A 21426-nucleotide genomic window follows, 5' to 3' on the forward strand; every position below is an offset into this window, starting at 1 on the left:
CAATAGAAGTGCAAGTGTTACATAGTTATGTCACCAATGGAGGTGTTACAGGCAGGGGGAACTTTAAGATGTTAGCCTTTGCAGACCATGTACATGCACACAAACCTATATAACACACTACAGGAAAACCCACTCCCCTGGATTAAAACACACGTGGTGCTCTAGTAAGTATTTTGCTGTGAGACAAAAAATAAAGTGTGGGAGTAAATAAATAAGACTTATCCACTAATGCTAAGGAAGCACTATGTATAAAAAGGTTCAGGCCAGCTGCACCATCAACATCTTTTCAAAATGTGTGATTGGCACAGGAAAACCATCATCAAAGAATCATCTTCTGGATCCCCATGCGAGGAGCACTTTGGTAGCCCTGGCCAGAGAGAAAACAAAAAGCCTGGCGCTGACCTCATGCTTCTCAAATGATCAACGCAGGGTGTCTTTCCTCTGCTTTGATTCTGGATTAAACAACTGCCGGCGATACACCTCTAAACCCTCAATGCCCAGCGACCTCACAGGGCCGCTCACAGAAACACAAACCATGGGATTACAGACTCAACCAGGTTTGTTTTACACTCACTAGACCAGGGGTCTGCAACCTTTTTGACCAAAAGAGCCATTTTGCTCCTTTTCCCCCAAAAAGAAATTGTCTGGAGCTGCAAAACATATGTCATAGCTTGATAGCTAATAAAGTTGTATTTATTGTTATATCAGACACAAACTCCAGTTTTTTTGCATTTATTAGGCTATTTATTACGTTAAATAAAACTGTTAACGTCTAATAAGAAACAAAGAACTCCTATAAGGAGAATTAAAAATAATACACAGGCCTACTTCAAAATAAATTAAACACAGCACTTGGGGAGTCCTCTGCACATTTGAAGGAAACAAATATATAATTAAAATGTGCCCACTTTGAAATAAATAAAACATATAGCTGCACCCTAAAAAGAGTTAAAGGTAGGGTAGGTAAGAATGGAGAAATCAGCTCGAGTGCGCTAGAATTTGAAAATACACAACCGGAAAAAATCTGCCTCTTCCTTCAGACTTCCTCACAGAGCCCCTCCTCCAACACACACGAACGCGCACATGACCAATGAGGGCACGAGATAAGTTTGTGCACAGATGGAAGGCTGACAGGCAGGTAGGCCATCCAGTTACTTTAGCCGGGCCGACTCAGATGATTGGTCGTGCTTTTTACAGCGCTACAGCTTCCAGAGATTAATTTGTGTATGTATTTATTGTCAAAGAATTTAATATATTCATTGCTATCGGGATGTTAAGAGCATTCCATGGAATATAACAAAAAGTGTTTTCTGAAATAGATTACATACCCCATTGAATTATGACTGAAGATCGTCAGCTGTCTTCCTCTCCCATGTTGTTCCTCGATACGTAAAGGCTGCAGCACCTTTGACAACTTCTCTCTACATATCAAACATACCGGTAAACCAGCATCGTTTGCTGTGAAAGCATATAACTCTGTCCACGCAGAATTAAATCCTGTGTTCCTCCGGTACTTTTCTTTGATTTATCCATAGTTCGGGGGTCAGGTTATTCACCCGCAGGAAAAGGCGCTGGCGCGGGACCGTAGCAGGATTTGACGCATATTTTAGTTGACCTAATTAAAACCGTTTTGTTTTTTATTTATGTGTCACAGTATCACCTCAAAATACAAGATACGAAACATTTTCAACCGTGCAACAAAATATAAATAGTCCCACAAATATTTGTATTTTATTTCCTTCTTATTTTTGCCTAAGCTCAAGGGAGCCAGAGCAGAGGGCTTAAAGGGCCGCATGCGGCTCGAGGGCCGCATGCGGCTCGAGGGCCGCGGGTTACCGACCCCTGCACTAGACTGACAGAGAGAATAGGGAGTGTGAGATGAAAGATGTGTTTGAGACCGAGGGGGAATCAGCCTAGTAAAGTGCGAAAGCGGCAGGATTATTATTTAAAAGTTCTATAGAAAAACTATTGTCTTCATGATTTTTTTCTGAATGAGGTTATATGATACTATAGATAGTATGAAATCGAACTAGAAATGGTAAAAGAAGAATGAAAGGAGGAGAGGATGGCAGCCAAACACGGAAGATCAAAGCAGTGGCCTCCAGTCATGAGTGGAAAAGATGTGTGTGTTGTTCATGTTATCCTGTGACACACAAGTACTCTACAAATCTGAAACCTTAGCGCTGCAAAGCCCACCCCAATGCTCCAGAACTTTTCAGTAACTTTCGGAAAGTAATAGAACTTCAAATAGATCTTGGTCCTTGCAGTCGTAGCACAAAAGTTCCTAAACAATAACTTTTCTCAGAAAATGTTGTGGAAGGTTCCAGAGGACAAAAAAGCAGTCTATGTTTGTTTATGGTGTGGAAACATTTTAACCACAGGACCTATAGTGATAGGAGATAACATAATTCAACATAACATCAAAAGCTTAATTGCTGTCAAAAACTGTGAACTGTCAGGAAGACCATTTGCTAATTCTTTGTATAACGTTAATTGTATAACTTCCACGTTTATCATTCCTGATGGGTACATTGAGTCTGGTGAATTCACTGAACTCCCAGCAAGCTCTACTTAAATCCAACTTGAGCAGAGGTCTAACCTTTTAAATGACCTTGAAAATTCTTTAAAACTTATGAAACACAATGTGTAATGCTGCTTGTAAATCCTCTCTTTCTAGTAAGTTCCAGTACGCTTGATCTCAGATCTCATGTGATGTTTTGAACCAAGATATCAGCACGCTATGTTTTGTGTGCTCTGATCGAAATCTGTGGCATGTTTTGTACAGTCAGCTGTGTGTGTGCGTACGTCCTGTTCCTTCAGCATGGAAGTCATTTAGGGTTTCGAGTGTTTACCTACCCGCTGTTTGGAGAACGGCCTGAGCCTGAGGGGGGGTTGGCTCCGACACTGCAGGGAGAGAGAGGGGAGACAAACTGTTTATAAAAAATATCAGAGTCAAATCTGAAATATTCATTATTTCAAAGAACTGAAATACAGTATTATAATGCCTTTAATCCGAACTACTTAGAATTTAGCGTGTATGTGATATTATGTCAATGTCTTTTATGATTGCATAGGTTGAGTAAGCATTGCTGTCTGCCAAAGCTTCTTTTTTCATAGGTTAACTTAAAACAATGTATTATACTTCTACTGTTAATCTTTTTCAAATCTGTTCAGGGGCTTGAGATTATAGATCATGCGATTAAAAAATTGTTTAATATAATTGTCCGTTTGACTATAGTGTTTTAGAATAAAGCTTGTGCAAAACTTTAGCGCCTACTAAAACCGAAAAAATCTGTTACAGCCGATAAACTGTGAAGTAAACTAATTATTTTCTACTCCTTCTGTTAACTTTGTCTGATGTAGTCCTTAAAAGTAACCCTTTCACAATGATTTTTAATAATTGCACAAAATCACATTGAAAACGTTTGAAGTGAGCTATGAGACGTTCGTTATAAAGTGTATGATTTGATACAAAAACACACCATTCAGACAGAAAACTGTAGTAGATAAAGTAGAAGGCATCAAACCAGGTGAAGTTTCTGTTTTTTGCCGCATCAATACTTTACATACACTTTGGAAAATCGGGCAGTGGCGTATCCAAATGAGAAGCTTAGGGCACATTTTGTTTCAGCTAAAGGGTGCCACCATGACAATTAAGGATATATTTGAATAAAATACAATTATGTTTAAATAACTGATACATAAATACATATTTTGTAAGAATTTTAGCAACCCCTAATTTGGGATTCACCAGACAATTTACATGTGACATCAGTTCATTACATTTAGAGTGCCTGTACATTTCTTTTTTCATAATGAACATTAATTCATTCGCAGTTGGATATTTTTTTATACTTTCAATGTATGTATGAATAAAGGTGCCCTCAGATGCCCTGACAGAGGTTCGGGTTAACCCCTGATTTTCCTTAAATCATTGAAAGAGATAAGTTATGGGTCCTATGATAGTTATTAATTTTATCAGATAAATATTATAACAACTTTCTTTTTGACTGGCCCCCGGCCTCCTGTTATTTTAGCAATGCTGGGCCCGAGGCAACGCAAACAGGGAATAGATGTCTTGCAACATTGTAAATGTAAGTAAAGACAAGTAAATTGGATAAATTAATGTGACAAATATGAGCAATTGATTAAATGTAAATGTGTATGTATTATGCAGCCTGTCTTTTGAAAAATGGTTTCTGCCTTATTATACACTTTGATGGTGGCTCCAGCTTTTCATCCATGTTTGTGGCTGCACATATGTCAAGAACACAACCTCTGAGGGCTAGAAATACTGTATATTCTTATATAATTATTATTATATCAAGAGATGATGGGGCTTGATTCCCATGTGTTCTCCATGCACTCCATTTTTACTTCTACATTAACAACGCCTAAATGCTGCATATTGTAAATGGCTGCATTAAGACGTTAGTGGAGTTTAAAGATGAACATGTTCACGGAGGAGACTACAAAACCACCCATCCTAACGAGTCTTTGGAATAATCACTATGAAGCTCCCACAATAATTGTTTACAAAGAAAAAAAATAAGCAGAATGGTTATGAATTCCTACATGGGTGCACACACACGCACGCACGCACGCACGCACACGCGCACACACACACACACACACACACACAAACACACACACACACACACACACACACACACACACACACACACTTTTAACGCTAGAAAGTCTCCATTTGATCTAGACAAGAATATTTCTATATGCAGCACACACATACATACACACTCACACACACCAACCCAACTCCCCAGATACACACAGACAAATACACACCTATATGAACACATGCAAACACTTTTCTTGTCTTATTGTGGCAAAGACATTGTTTGATGTTCTCAACACACAGCATCACACACACTCAAAGCCTAGTTGATTTGATGTAAGAAATGATTGTGTTTCATCCCGTAAACCACACACACACACCTTCTACCCTAACAAAGATACCATTTGATCCTAGGAGAAAATAAAAAAAACAGGAAGCAGCAGTTAACCTTCAGGAGGAAGCAGGCTCTTATTTTACGAGCTGCACCATCTGGAGTTTTGCGGGGTTTGAGAGAGGGTAGGTGTGAGATTGGGGTGAGGGGGGGTATAACTGGAGGGGGGGGGGTAAAGGTGACAGTTGAGCAGGTGGTCATATGCTACCCACATGTCCGCTGTACACTAATGCAGAAGCTTCCAGCTGATGGGGGTCGATGGCTCGGTGGAGGTGATTTATTTTTTACCATTGGTGGTTGACGGAGGTGGAAATGAAATAAATCTATTTATTTTTGATACAAAGATGTTGGTTGTATCTCAGTGGGTTTTTTCATGATGCAATGGTGTCTTCCAGTGAAAGCAAACATTATTCTGGAGTAGGATAAACTATTTTGTACAATGTAAATTATAGGAGGATATATTCTGCTCATTTTCAGGTTCATATTTGAATGGTTTGCCTCTACTGTGACATGTTTCCATGCTTTAATTATCAAAAAGGTCTTTATTTTTCTCTTTTCACCCCATTTCTGAAACCAGAGCCCAGAATGCTCTTATTGGTTAGCTGGCCGGCTCTGTTTTGATGGTCTTCCTCAAGATGTGTCGGAAGTGTCCCGCCCATTAGCAAATCACGTACAATGTGTTGGAGTGCTAGGAGGTTTTTCAAGGTGGTAACATCCTTAACAAAGTGATATAACTATGTAACACTTGTACATAGGGGCGGGACATCTCTAAGCGGTTGACCAATCACAACAGAGCCGCTAATCAATGAGAGCAGACTGGGCTCTGTTTTCAGACAGAGGGTGAAAAGAGGTGCTGCAGCAAAGGCAGTATGAGAAAAATAAATACCTTTTTTGAACATTAAAAGCATGTAAACATGTCTCAGTAGAGGCACAAAATAAAAAAATGAACCTGATAATTAGCATATAGGGTAATTTTAAGAACTAATGAGCACACACAGGCGCAAACTACTTTAAAAATAATTTAGCACCTAGCTTGAAAACTATTTACAAGCAATAGAAAGCTAAAAACCTCTTGTGTATTTGGTACTGAAATGATGACAGTGGAACAGGATTGAAAAGGTGTAATGTCAGATCTGAATACTGACATTACATGGCTTATAGGAATACTAAAATGATATTAACATATTTTATATTATTACATCTTTCTTTGACTCTAGCTGAGATTTCACTAGCAAACCTATATTTCGTTTAACCTCACTCACTTTTTAATTATTTGATAATTCTCTGGAAATCAAAGAGCAAACATATCATCCATAACTTATGACAGCTGAATCAGCATTTCACCTTTAATTTAGGGACATCACAACATGGAGAGATCAGCCTCTCATGCAACAGAAGTATGAACGTAAATGAAACAGGTAGAGAGGATTAGATTTTCCAGAACAAATGAAAAGTGTTTTATCCTTGCTTCTCACCACCTGACACTTTTTCCTTCTGTTTCACTACAGCAGACAATTGCTGTGACCTTTAGAGGATGTGTACACTGCAGAGAAGAGAACAGAGATATGGTGGCTGTGACTGAGAGTCTCTTTGATGGAAGGTGAAGAGACGGCGGGGCGGCAAAAATGAGGAAAGGGAGAGGGGTTAGATAGAGAGAGAATCATCGTGTGTCTTTCCCACCTGATCACATGCACAGCGGGAGATTTTGGTTCTGATATTTCACTTTATTCTCCCACCTTTGGACTTTTGTCAAATAAGAGCAGAGTGCAAAGATACATAAAGGAGGAAAAACTGAAGATGTGGCCAATCCTGAGCTTTTAAGAGGACATATGAAACCAGAGCCCAGTCTGCTGTGATTGGTTAACTGGCTGGCTCTGTTGTGTTTGGTCAACCGCTTAGCGATGTGTAGGAAATGTCCCGCCCCTAAGCATATCACATACAATGTGTTGGTGAACTAGCCAATAGAAGCGTGATCGTAACATAGTGATGTCACAAAAAGCAGAATAGGGCCTTTAATTTATCTAAAGACATTGAGGTTATTAGGTGAGGGTGTTCCTACAAAAAAAAAACACGCACAAAGATGCTGTATAGTTCTACTTTTAAAAAAATAATTTAAAAAATAGAAATACAAAATTATATTTTAGCAATCGACTATACAAAAACATCATTTCAAATATAATGCTCCAAATAGTGTGGTTGGAAAACTGTAGGCCTTTTGCCTAACCCAAGAACAAACATTTCCATTATCCAAACTAAATCGTGTAATTTCTAGTATCATACAGTAACTCAAAATGTCCATCCATCCATCCATCCATCTTCTCCCGCTTATCCGTGGTCGGGTCGCGGAGGTAGCAGTTCCAGCAGAGAGCCCCAAACTTTATTTTCCCTGGCCACATCAACCAGCTCTGACTGGGGGATCCCAAGGCGCTCCCAGGCCAGCGAAGATATATAATCCCTCCACCTGGTCCTAGGTCTACCCCTTGGTCTCTTCCCAGCTGGACGTGCCTGGAACACCTCCCTAGGGAGGCGCCCAGGTGGCATCCTAACTAGGTGCCCGAACCACCTCAACTGGCTCCTTTCGACGCGAAGGAGAAGCGGTTCAACTCCGAGTCCCTCCCGGATGACCGAACTTCTCAACTTATCCCTAAGGGAGACACCAGCCACCCTGGGGGGGAAACCCATCTCGGCCGCTTGTACCCGCGATCTCGTTCTTTCGGTCATGACCCATCCTTCATGACCATAGGTGAGGGTAGGAACGAAAATGGCCCGGTAGACAGAGAGCTTTGCCTTCTGGCTCAGCTCCCTTTTCGTCACAACGATGCGGTAAAGCGACTGCAGTACCGCTCCCGCTGCTCCGATTCTCCGACCCATCTCACGCTCCATTGTTCCCTCACTCGAGAACAAGACCCCGAGATACTTGAACTCCTTCACTTGGGGTAAGGACTCATTCCCTACTTGGAGTGGACAGTCCATCGGTTTCCTGCTGAGAACCATGGCCTCAGATTTGGAGGTGCTGATCCTCATCCCAGCCGCTTCACACTCGGTTGCGAACCGATCCAGTGAGTGCTGAAGGTCGCAGACCGATGAAGCCATCACAACCACATCATCTGCAAAAAGCAGTGGTGCAATCCTTAGTCCACCGAACTGCAGACCCCCTCCCCCACGACTACGCCTCGAAATCCGATCCATTTATATTACAAACAGGATTGGTGACAAAGCTCAGCCTTGGCGGAGGCCAACCCTCCCCGGAAATGGGTCCGACTTACTGCCGAGGACCCGGACACAGCTCTCGCTTTGGGAGTACAGAGATTGGATGGCCCTGAGTAGAGACCCCCTCACCCCATACTCCCGCAGCACCTCCCACAGTAACTCCCTGGGAACCCGGTCATACGCCTTCTCCAAGTCTACAAAACACATGTAGACTAGATAAGCGTACTCCCAGGCCCCCTCCAGGATCCTTGCGAGAGTAAAAAGCTGATCCGTCGTTCCACGACCAGGACAGAATCCGCATTGTTCCTCCTCAATCTGAGGTTCGACAATCGGCCTGACCCTCCTTTCGTAACCTAACTCAAAATGTATCAATTATATATTGTCATTATAATGATCATTTGGCATAATGTTTGCCCTATAGAAAATGTAACGACATACATTACTTCTTGTTGGGATTGCCAATGTGTTCCAATTTGTTCACGTCAGGTCAGGAGACACGCTTGTTACCAAAGAGAAAAATGGAGGGGAGGTCACAACAACACTGAAATCAATCGGTTTCTTTCTCCTGGGAGCTTGAACGTGTGCTCAGGATTTCCAAATTGGTCACAGAGAAACTTACCGACGGCTTACAGAAGATAAAAACATACTGTGACCCTCTCTTTTCTTTTTTCCACTGAAGTCAGACACACTTTCTACATTCTTTGCCTTGCCATTGTTGAAGATCGTTTTTGTTTTATGTGTATATCAGTCTCGGCAAAAAATCTGTGGAATAATACCTTCAAAAATCTGATTGTCTATCCTTAATTTTCAGGACATTATTCTAGTTTGTCTTGATGGTTTTTGTGTCTTATGTTAAGGGATATGGAATGGATGATATAATACATTCAGTTTAATATCAATCATGTTTTAGACTAACACATTTTAACCATGTTTGGCAGGTATAAAAGGATCATTTTCATTATTTTGTATATTTTGGTATGTAAAAGGTATGTGAAAGATACAAAAAAAAAGACATAACCTGGGTTCGAGCATCCTCTTTAAAAATATATATATATATTGTCCGTCTGTTTCCATTCCAACAAAAAACAAACTAATTATATCAACTTCAGCTGTTTTTATGTGAATCTAAAGGAGATACAAATGAAGCCAAAGTCTTTTTAGATCAACCAATTAAATCTGCTAAACTTGAGCCAGCAGGGGGCCAACCTCTTACTGCCGACCCCTCTCACCCCTGCAGGTGATCCAGTTCAGTGGGTCACACACTCATCAGGAAATGTGCTCGCCTGCTGCGGTAGGTCAGCAGCAGAAATGTGTGTAAGAGTGTGTGTATAAAGCTTACATGGGACCTCTGCATTATCTCTCCAGTAGTAATGAGGTATGAGGTGTCAGCGGGGGTCAAAGCAGGAAGCCCTCCCCTCCTCCCAGGTCAATGTCAACTTAGTGACCTTTAAACAGTGTTGACTGGAAGCATTAAGGGCAGCGCTAATGCAGCCTGGTCACATGGCTTTAGGAGGGAATTAGACAAAGTGTTGTGTGTGTGAACTCTTACTGATGTGTCACACAGTTCACAATGCAAAAAAACAAACACTCCTGTATTACTTCTCCAAAAGGAATAGTTTGGAACAATGGGATTTTTTGAAGAGACCCTATATTGATTTTCTGAGTGTTCCCTTTCCTGTAGTGTGAAATATAGATTTGTGTGCATGTAAATGGCCTGCAAAGGCTGGGCTCTGGTTTCAGACTGAGGGTGAAAAGAGGTGCTGCAGCACAGGCAGAATGGGGGAAAATAAAGACTTTTATGAACATGCATGTACATATGTTAGTAGGGACACCATAATACAAATATGAAGCTGAAAGTGTGCATAATATGTCCTCTTTAATAACGGGTATCAACAAGGGATGGAGAATGGACAATTGGACAATGGACAACAGCTTCACTACCAACTCAGCAGTTGACTCTACCTAACAGTACAGCGAGATAATAATTTAAAACTTTAAAGGTTCACTGTCCTTTTTGGAACAGAGGCAAGTCTGTTGTGCTAATGTCATGGACTGTAAATAAGAAATGGACATAGTCACTGTGACATCACGCATTGGCTACGGTTTTGGACTGGAGTCCAGCACTTTAGCAGTTGCCATCTTTTTTTTGGGAAGTGACACAAAAGGTCTGAGCTTAAACAACTTAACCCAGACACTGAAATACATGTATAGGTGACAAACATTTTTACAAATCCACAAATTAAAAACACAGTGATAGGGTTAAAGTTCTAAGAGAAAAACACGGACTAACCACACCCAAAAGCATCTGCCGTACTATTGTCTATTACATTCTAAATCTGACCGTATATTACAAAATGGATATTCTGCTGTATTTAAGAAGACATAAAACTAGATATTCAGATAATAAATTCATTTGAAAAACGATTTTTAATGATTCACCTGCAGGCATATGAGCACCAGCACAGGAAGGCCTGTTGGGGTAAGGCATTGTGTGATCTTGTGTGATGGATATTTTGGTACCAAGTCTATGCAAACATTGTTAAAACTTGTTGCTATTATCATTGTTTGTTTTAGCGTGATGTTGTTAAGTAATCTTTTTTAGTTTTTTTTAACCCCTGCTTTTATAACACATAGAAGCTTCAGACATTCACTAATGGGGCGTTTACTGAGGTACAAAAAATTTCAAAACAATCTCTTGTGTTAACCTTATTTCAGGCGACTAACCGAAAACACGTTAAAAAAAACATTGACTTCTTGACAAGTGAACAGAAGTTATAAAACGCTAACTCAATTTTGGGCTTTAGGACTCATTACTGCATGACTCTACAGGTTAGAACCTGTTAGTTTAAAATAAGTTAATTTTGTTTTGCACCACATTCCTCGCAGCCTTGAATCCCTCTCTGCATAACCTTCACTGTGTGCAAACATCGTGATTGTCTCCACTGACATTCAAGCTGATATTAACATGCACATATTGACAAGGGACTCCCCCTCTGTTATTGTGTGCATGCAGAGATGTATGTCAGCTGTATCAGCAGTGACTGTGCGAGCCTGTCTGTGTGAGACACTGTTGTGTGCATATGAATGGCAGGGGGTATCCTCGTCCTCAATCCAGAGCGCATCCATAATATCTCATTGCTATTCATGTGAATACAGTACGTCTCCTGGAATCAAACAGCAGCCAAAAAACATATTTGCACAGAGTTAAAATGCATGCTCTACTGGAAAAGTAATCCCACAAAAGGAAATCTGCTTCACTCCATCAAGTCGCCTCATGTTTACAATGTATCTATAGAATAAGGTATTTCAATGCTTACAACATCTTTACATTGTTCAGTATATAGCACTTTCTCTGTCTGGCTTTTCATTTCACAAACTATACTTTTCTCTTGTAAAATTGAGCTAGAGAACTGATTTAAAAAAACATTAAACAACTCTGAGAAAAAACCTCACAGTTGCTGTCGAATTGAAATGATTGACTCTGCAAACCTAACGCTTTGAAGCTCCTTTACCTTACCACTATTCCTTAAACTCTGCGAGAAATGTCATGGGGTTAAGGAAAGATGTTTGGAGAATTCAACAAGACATAAGAAAAGTCAACTGCGATGCTTTGAGAAACAGTACAGACTTTCCATACATGTCCTTACTCTCAATGGCTAAACCTCAAAGTCCTCAAAGATAGAAGAACACTGAACCTGTAGCTCACCAGTGACCAGCAGCAGTGACAGACACATATAGAGGGGGGGAAGGAATGAGTCCTAAAACATGTTTCATTGTCTCGAATCAACAGTTATTTGAACATCTTTAAGGTTAGAAGCCTAAAACAAGGTCTGCGGTTTACACATGCTTAAGATCTACATAAAATAATCAGTAACTACCCCACTTTTGAATGTCTGAAGCTTCTTTAAGTCATAAAAAAGGTGTTTGATATCATCATCCCGAACAGTGGCCACCTCTGGCTTAACGTGGCGATGTACAGCCATGCAACCGTGACGTAGTTTGTATTACATTGGCTTTTCACTTCTGGAGATTGCATATACACTTCAAAAACCATAAATCACGGTTTTAATATGTGGAGATTATCCAGCTGAACAAAATGTGTGTCACATGAACGTGTCTGCTACAGATTTCCAAAATGCAATGGAAAAATACAGTTTATTTTTGTCGAGGGAGCGCTTGCGATTCTAACTTCTGGATCGACCTTCAAAAAGACGTCATCATTGCACCACTGACAGCTAGTGACGTCCGAACTGCCGTGAGAAAGAACTCATCACTCTATTCCCTACCCAGGCCCGCCATGAGCGACTCCCATGGTTCCTTCCCTTTACCCTTCCCTCCCTTCCTTATCCAGTCCACCAACACAACAAAAGGGGCCGTTGGTGTGCATGTTCGGCAAGGGTGGTTGTAGATTTTGAGTCGTATAGAATTGTTCTTCTTCTCTTACACCTCTTTGAACTTCAATTGTTTTTATTTAAAGCAACAGCCCTGAACTAAATAAACACCACAAAAATATCTCCTTTAAAATAAATAGTATGTATTTGATGTGTCTTTCCTCCATCACTTATAAGGACCTGACGTCCTATAAAACAATGTTAATATACGTGCACACTGTCATTTGTATCTTTTATATGTATTTATAATCAATCACAGACAGATCTTTTGCACATCTGTCCACCCTGGGAGAGGGTTCCCTCCTTTGTTTCTTTTCCTGAAGTTTCTCAAAATGTTTTACCATTTATTCTGTGTTTCTTTAGGCATTATCTTACTACAACTAATTCAACTGTTCTAAATTCATCCTAAATTGCAATTTAGTCAATTACAAATGGCAATCATCATATGTTATGGTAACACATATAAAGTAAGACATGCATAAGCTGTAGTGATGTTTCCTCTAAGGGTCAGTCCATCACTGCCTCATTGTCTGGACCACCTGCTGGCATTATGGTTATATGTTGCACACCACCCCCTGGTGGTTAAACCATCAGAGAGTTAATACATAGATACCATGTTATAGTACATCACCTGTTGACTGAAATGTGTAGGAGTGCATGGGATGAAAACATATCTTCCGAAGCGGAAGCTCATTCATAACAACAAGCTTCAGCAACATCCACACCATAATTGTCTAAAATGTGCAGTAGTTTCATCATCATGTGTACACATACAAACAAAATAATTTAAGTATCATTTCAAATTTTCCATAAAAAGTTTAGCTGTTGAAAGATATGAAAGTATCTCATAAATCACTTGTTTTTGACGATTTCTTTCTCATTGTGAGATAATATGAAAAAGAAATTCCACACAATATTTATGTGTTATTTTTACGAGAATGGTTTTCTTATCCCAGGGGCTTCAATAAATGTGCATTTCTTAATAGTAAGTCCAGAGTTCTCCTCCCTTTCAAAAGGTGAATCCATGGACCAAAAAATGTAAAGTAATAAAAACAAAGAACAAAGCAGTTTCACGTTAGAAATCAGTATTTCCTCGATGCTGCAGGAGAGAATGCATTTGCTTCGCTTGTTCCTGAAAACATAAAGAGCCTTCAACCAGTTAAAATATAAAGTAAAAAAGCACCAAGATCTAAGCCTCAGCCACAGCGCTGTTCCACGCGCAAAAGGTTGGATGACGCCATTATATCAGGACATACAAAAAACTGACCGTTAGCTTGATTAAATGTACAGACTTTACTAGGTCTTAAAATGTATGAAAACATTTGAATAAATATGTCAACAAAATATGTAACATAGCTCTGGTCCAAGATGTCGAAAACAAGGCCTGTCACCTGTCAGAGTTTGTAAAGAATATAATTTGCTTACAAAACTGTAATATGCTGCTCAGGAAAAGTACGGTGTTTGTGTTTAATGGAGACAAGCCGGTATGTCCTCTTTGCTATTAGGCAGCTGCGATCACGGAGAAAAGCATGCTAACCTTAGCCACAAGGAAAAACAACATAAAGTCCAAGACAGCCTACATTCTTAACAGAATATGTGTTGCTTCATCAAAATCTGTCAGATTTCATTACAGCCGAGATTATGGATTTATGTCAGAAACTTGTGTTATGGTCATTTAAGGTTTTGGGTAGTTCATAAAATGGAATATGAAACTTTTCGGACAATAAATACTTTTTTTAGACATTTAAATGCAAAAAGTTTTTTTGTGAAGATATAATTCTTCAAGTGCAGTTAGTGTTTCATGGACTTCTGAACAATTTTCTAGGCGCTAGTATCCAGCAGTCATTGGTGAAACTGCATCTTCACTGACTTCCGGACCACCTCCATCATTCAGCTGTGACACTTGATCAAAAATGGCTGTGGATAATGGGAAAGCTGGGCGCTCTTATGCTTGGCACATGAAGAGGAATCACAGCTGTTTGACATGAGGGGAGAGGAGGCTTTGATAACAGTCTTCATCACACAGGCAGTCCTTTGCCAGGAAGGAAAAAAAACTCCCTGATTAGCAGTCAGGTTTGACTGACAGCTCCTACTAAAGGGACCTTCCGCTGAATTACTCTCCATGGCAGAAAGCCTGGTTCATTGTTCCTGATTGAGCACTTATTTCAAAAAAATGTCAGTACTTTATCTTTGTAATGTTATGTATTGTTATTATTCTCTACCTAATCGTTTGCAGTCACCTCTACCTGCTTGTGTCTTCAACCAAGCGTGTCACTTTGTGTCAGATAACAAAATATATATGACATTTTAAACTGTCTTCAACTTTGGAAATATAATAGGTGTATTTGTGTGAGGAAGATAATTACAGTAGATTCCATTTCATTGAGCTTATGCAAGGGCTGCTCGATTATGGCAAAAATAATAATCTCGATTATTTGGGTCAATAATTGATATCACGATTATTAAAAACGATTATCCATTTACTTTGAAAACATCAATCTATTGGACAAAAAATGTGAACATTATGTTTTTAACAGTTGATTACCCTGAACTTTAAGTATAATTCAACTGAAAAACCAAAAGAAAAAAATAATGTATTTAAAAAAAGAAAAAAAGAAAGTAATAATAATAATAAAACAATTATCGTTTTATTTCGATTACGTTGTTTTCGTAATCGTTGCAAGCCATAATCGTAATTGCGATTAAAATATGATTAATTGAGCAGCCCTAGCTTATGCTATTATCAAATGCAACTCACAATAAGTGCAATAAACCACAAAGATAGAAACCAATAAAATGCTGATATGTTCGCTCCAGACAAGCCAAACCGCTGTAAGCAGTGACGTGCGGTGACGTTCATGGCTGGTGAGGCACTGACTCTTTCAAAGTCAGATTTACAAATATTATATTTTGACCTTAATCGAAATGTTCGGTTATTTTCAAAAGCTTTTATAGTCTAATGCTTCGATTCATTTTAAACAGACTGTTCAACAAAAGGATACCCAAAATCTAAATATTGGATTGTTCTTTCTAAGTAAGATCCCATGTTCATTACAATTGTGGTCTTACCTTGACTTGAAGATGAAGTCCATACTATCCTTCTGGACAACAATCTCCATTACATTTTTGTAAAAGTCCTCCTTATCTTCCTGTAGTTTCAAAACAAAAGTCTAGTTTGTTGTTTGCGTCTAGTCTCTGCATAGAATAACAGTAGCAACAAGAACCTGTGGGGTCACGTTGTATGATGAGACCAGCGGGCCTAAATATCATATATACGTGAAATAAGTTATTTAGAGACTATGGATGGCGAGGATAAATGTAATAAAGGGATCTACAAACATTACATTGGTGACCTACAGTGAGATGGTAACAGGCATGCGCTTAGGGCTCGCTTTCCAGACAGTTTCTGTTGGGTGACGCATTCTGAGGTGAGGCAGAGCTCATCTGTGCCTCACCTCACCCCACAGTAACTGGCTTGAGCGCGCTCACAAAATAAGTGCCCGCGCTACATTAGTGCCCGCGCTCCAGCCAGTTACTGTGGGCTTACGAGAGGCAGAGCTCGTCCCTGCCTCACTTCTCTTCGCTCCCATGTAGTTGTAGTGGAGCTCGGCAAATTAGCTGATTTTTACTATAAAAAGCTATTGGAATCATACAGAAATCACACTGACAACACAGATCAGTGGAGACATTTTATTATTATTACTATTTAATTTTTCTTTAGTTGTTTTTCCGTTACATTGGAGTATGAGTATGACAGGTGAGGCTCTGCCTCCCCTGCCTCCCCTGACTGCACGTCGCTGGCTGTAAGTGATGGTGCATTGGATTCAAAAGAGCTAAACTCTTTTTCAGTTCTAATATTTGTTTTTTCTTGTTGTATTTAATGGCCAAAGTACAAATGAAACGGGTGGGTTTTTCAGTTTGTGATGTACAGTAAGATATGTAGACTTTCTGCTGTCCTGAGCTTCTCCCACCACAGTCTATGGTCCCACCATTTTAGAGCCGTGACAGAGTGGTGATCCGATTGGCTGTTGGGGAGCAAAGTTCACATGCTGGATTGTATGATTTAACCATGTCCTGGATGTAGGAAGGACCACATCCTTTCACAGCACAGAAGGCCGGTAATGTCTTGACTGATAATGGTAGGAGTGGTGGGGAGAATATCAGCCAAAAAGTGTCGCGGTTATTTCCACAGTGTATTTGACACTTATGAATGGATCTGTCAGCGTGATGGAAGACCTTTCTGGGATGATCTCAGTAACAGAAGACCTACAGTAAAACATGATCTGTTCCGCACTTCATTCTGTAATGTTGATGATTTATGACAGAGAACTCTTTTTGTTCTGCAACACCGGATAATAAAACTTTTCACTAAATCAGTGCAAAATAGTCTGTATGTTTTGATTTTAGAATTATTATTATTTTATTTTTTTGGAAAGAGATTATCATACGTGTTGTATATTTAAAAGCTCTGTAAGACAAGTCACTCATGTACATTGGCCCAAGCTAGTGTGTAAAGAAGCAATAGTAGGTATTAACACAGGTTACGTTTTGTAGTTTTGACTGAATGAACAAACACAAGGAACTGAAGATCTGATTTTTAGCTAAATAAAGTCTGCCTCCACTTATTGCATGATTCATATTATGTTTAGCCTGGGTTTCAAACATAAAAGGTACAACTGGAATTTCAGCCTCTGGGTTGTTTAAAGGCATCAACAAGACAAAATTCACCACTCTAACTTTAGAATTTAGACATTTTCCTGTAATTGTGATAATTAGCATTATGACAATCATGTTTCAGTTGTATTTATTGTAATTTCATTAAAGTGTATTGGATAGGTAACGTTTTTTCACACTGCACAACCGTCTCAGAATCATAAGTGTGTCCACCTAGGTAACACTATCTGTGTCTGATTTACACGGTGGATATTGAGGTTTATTTATTGGACCAAAAAACATGTGCCGTAAGATGATCTGATGCGAACCATAACATCTGACAGGTATTCACAGGTTAAGCTTCCTCTGGCTTTCTTCTGAACATGCAGACACTCCTGAATGTATGAAATGCAGACGCTGGGAATGTAGCTTAAACTGAACCCAAATAAGCATGACATTTCCGCAAAATGTGATATGACACTCTTAAACAATTCCAAAGAACACAACTGGAGTCAAAGAGAAATCTAGCTTCTGCTACCTTAAGTCAACTTAACATTCCAAGTGTGCAAGTCTATAGCTTCATCTTTATAAAATTATATTTCCTCTCATACAGTTTAATTACCTTTAATATTCTATGCTAAAGTTTGCCTTAAAAAGGCATAGTGGTCTGAGCATGAAATAAGCACATTGAAACGCATGTTGTGTGTAAAAATAATAATTCTGCACCAGGAAATTATCATAAATTGAAAACATTAAGAGGTTATTGCAGCTAACAAATGTTTTAAAGAAGTCCTATTGTGCTTTTTAGGCTTTTCTCTTCCCTGCAGTGTGTTATATATAAATAATTCTGCTCCGATTTCTTATCAGTACAACACAAGACAAACTGGATCCATACCAATTTGCCTATAAACAAGGGTGCGGCACGGAAGATGCTGTGGCCACTCTGGTTCACATCATCACTAAACATTTAGATAAACGCAACACCTATGCAAGAGCCCTCTTCCTAGACTTCTCATCAGCATTCAACACAATACAAGCAGACATCTTGGTGTCAAAAACGGCCAAAATGGAAGTAAATCCATACCTTATTTACTGGTATGCTGCTTTCCTCACTAGTAGAGAGCAACTTGTGAAGGTTAACAAAACCCTGTCATCTGCCATCACAACCAATGTAGGGGCCCCCCAGGGCTGTGTGAGTTAAGCTGTGCTCTTTACTCTCTACACTGATGATTGTCGTACCAACACACCAAATCAAGTCATCATTAAGTACTCTGATGATACTGCAATAATATCTCTGCTCAGTAACACAGACGACCCTGAGCTGCACCAACAGGCTGTAAATCAGGTGGTGGAGTGGACTGATAACAATGCTCTTGAGATCAACACCAAGAAAAATGAGGAAATCATTTTTGGCTCACCATCTGACTCCCATAAAGTTCCCATTGTCATCCATACAGATGAAATCAAGCAGGGAGTTTCATACAAATACTTGGGTGTAATGATTGACCACCTGCTGTCATGGAAGGATCACATTGAATATCTGTGCAAAAGGACAAAACAAAGAATTTATTTTCTCCGCCGTCTTAGGTCTTTTGGGGCGAGCAGAGAAATTCTTCTGTCGTTCTTTACATCTGTGATCATGTCTATTCTGCACTGCAGTACTGCAATACTACCTGGTACAAATGTTTGTCAGCAGCTTTAAAATCAAAACTGCTCCACCTTTAAAAATCTGCTCAAAGATTGTTGGTCAACCCTGTCAGAGGCTCTATGACTCAGCCTATCATAACAACCTAGTGAGGCTGTCCAACAACATCATCTCTGACCCAAACCATGTTCTGAACAGTGAATATGAACTGCTACCATCTAATCGGAGATACAGGGTCCCATGATTCAATAAAGTCAGACTGAAGCACTCCTTTGTGCATCAGTCAATCCTCACAGTAAACACAGAGCTAAATCCCAGATCAAATGCACGCTGAAGGTTCTTTGAGCATGTTTTCTCTCACTGATTGTGCTGTTATGTTAAATGTTTGTTGTTTGTGTTTTCATGTATTGTGTCTGGATACTTTGTCTGTTGATGTTGGACATGGAGCTGCTGTGACGCAAGTCAAATTTCAGACTTGATCTGACCAATAAAGTAATATCGTATCGTATCGTTATATAGGTTTGTGTGAATGTAAATGGTCTGCAAAGGCTAAAATCCCAAAGTTCCCTCCAGAGCAGGGGTGTCAAACTCAAATACACAGTGGGGCCAAAATTAAAAAATCGGTACTAGTCGAGGGCCGGACTGGTTCAATGTTTATTGCAAAACGTATTGAAATGAACTTATTGCACACCTGGAACTAACAAAGCTTCAACTAGAAAATACATTTCCTGCAGAAAATGCATTTCCTGCAGAAAATGCGTGCGGATGCTGTAAACTGTGAACATTTGTGGCTGAATTTAGCTGAAAATGCAGAAAAAGCTGAATATTTTATTAGCTGAATGGTGGCTGCTTTTAGCTACAAAAACCAAGTGTGTTGCAGAACTAAGCAGAGAAATGCAGAAAAGTGAAATGATTTGAATCAAATTGTTACAGCTCAAATGCATTGCAATAACTTCCATGTTAAAAAAAGACTTTAAAAAGCTGAATATTTTAAAAAGTATAACATATTTTGAAAAAGTTGAAAGTTTCCCATCATGTGTGAAAAGGCTGAATAGTTTGATATTTGAATGGTTCCTGCAGCTGAAATTAGGCTGAAGGAGTTAAATAAAGATATTAAATGTAAGTAGTAGTGAATTAATGTTTACAAACACCTGTGTGTGCACTGAGTCCCATTAAGAACGCATTGAGGATTATATCTGACAATTTTGTCACCTGTTCAAAAACTATGGCTCCTATACAAAAATTACCAGACCGTGAGCATCAGGGAACCCCAATGAACTGATATATGTTTTGTTTTTTTGTTTTTGTGTGTAAAATGTGAAGATGGGAGCAGTTTGTCTGTGTCTGCAGTGTACTTCTCTCTGTTCTGAAGAAAGTACCGGAAAAATTTAACATGGGAATCAATTGGGAGCTAGGTGGACTTTTTGTCTCTTCTCTTCATGCCCTCAAGAGGCATTTTTTAATTTTTTTAATTTTCCAACCTAGGAGAGGTTTTCCTACGTTTGTTATGAAAAAATATGTCTGACGAGTGTAGGGTTTGGGAATTATGGCAAGTTAAATAGTTTAAATATCTCAAAAAGTGTAAAAGATATAAAAAATCTGAATAACAAGTTTTATAGCTGAAGGTCTTGTGGTCATTTTAAAGTTGGAATGAAGCATTTGGTGTAAGGTGTAGGAAAAGAGGATTTGAAGGCTCCTCCCATTTACTTCCATGTTAAAAAAAAAAAGAGTTTAAAAAGCTGAATATTTCAAAAAGTATAACATATTTTTTAAAAGTTGAACGTTTCCCATCGATTCATGAAAAGGCTGAATAGTTTAATATTTGAATGGTTTCTGTAGCTTAAAGTATGCTGAAGTTATGGAGAGCCAAAGTATTGGCTGAAATAAGGGGAAAAAAGATTCGAAGAACTATAGTGGAATGCTGTAAACAGCATTCGCACTAATTATTATTATTGCCTATAAAAATTGCCAACATTAAACATTAAACAATCAGTTGCATTCATTTCTTATGGCTCTATCTGCAGCTTTTCCGGAGTCATTTCTTATTATTTCCACAGGCCAACAACAGCTTCAAAAAAACGATTTCCCTCAAAGAAAAACCAAACATGCCCTGTTGTCGCAAGAAAAAATTGCAGAAAGAAACATCCATTGAAACTCAGTTTGCTGCTGTGATGCTAGTTCAACCAGATACTTGGCATCTCATCTTGGGTGCAAGTTCATCAATGTTTGGGGTCAGGCTCTGAGCTGAGGAAATCCTCAGGATTGAGTGAAGGTGTGCGTGCAATATACCGGCGGGCCAGATCTAATAGTAATTACAAATTATCCTGCTGGCCGAAATTAAATCCACCAAGGGCCTGATTTGGCCCCCGGGCCTTGAGTTTGACACATGTGCTCCAGAGGGAGTTTCTCTCCCACACACTCCCCTCTTGACAGAAACGCCTCCATTGGACACATTTGTTTACTTTATTGTAACATAGTGACATCACTACAACCAATCAAAACAAATATAAACCTGAAAATTAGCATACTAGGGCCTCTTAACGTCACTGTTTAGGTCTCC

At 39.3% G+C, this 21426-nt stretch overlaps 1 protein-coding gene across 1 annotated transcript in view; it reads right to left on the reverse strand.

Moving 5' to 3' along the window:
• LOC307044364 (ras-GEF domain-containing family member 1B-A-like) overlaps positions 1-21426 on the reverse strand; it is an 83799-nt gene that overhangs the window by 37300 nt on the left and 25073 nt on the right. Inside the window, exon 2 of the mRNA XM_079689525.1 lies at positions 2857-2904. Within this exon, the coding sequence (XP_079545651.1) occupies positions 2857-2904 (48 nt within the window). The remainder of the gene's footprint in view (positions 1-2856; positions 2905-21426) is intronic.

The sequence above is a fragment of the Notothenia rossii genome (genome assembly GCF_949606895.1).
Source record: "Notothenia rossii genome assembly, chromosome: 6".
NCBI classification, from domain to species: Eukaryota; Metazoa; Chordata; class Actinopteri; order Perciformes; family Nototheniidae; genus Notothenia; species Notothenia rossii.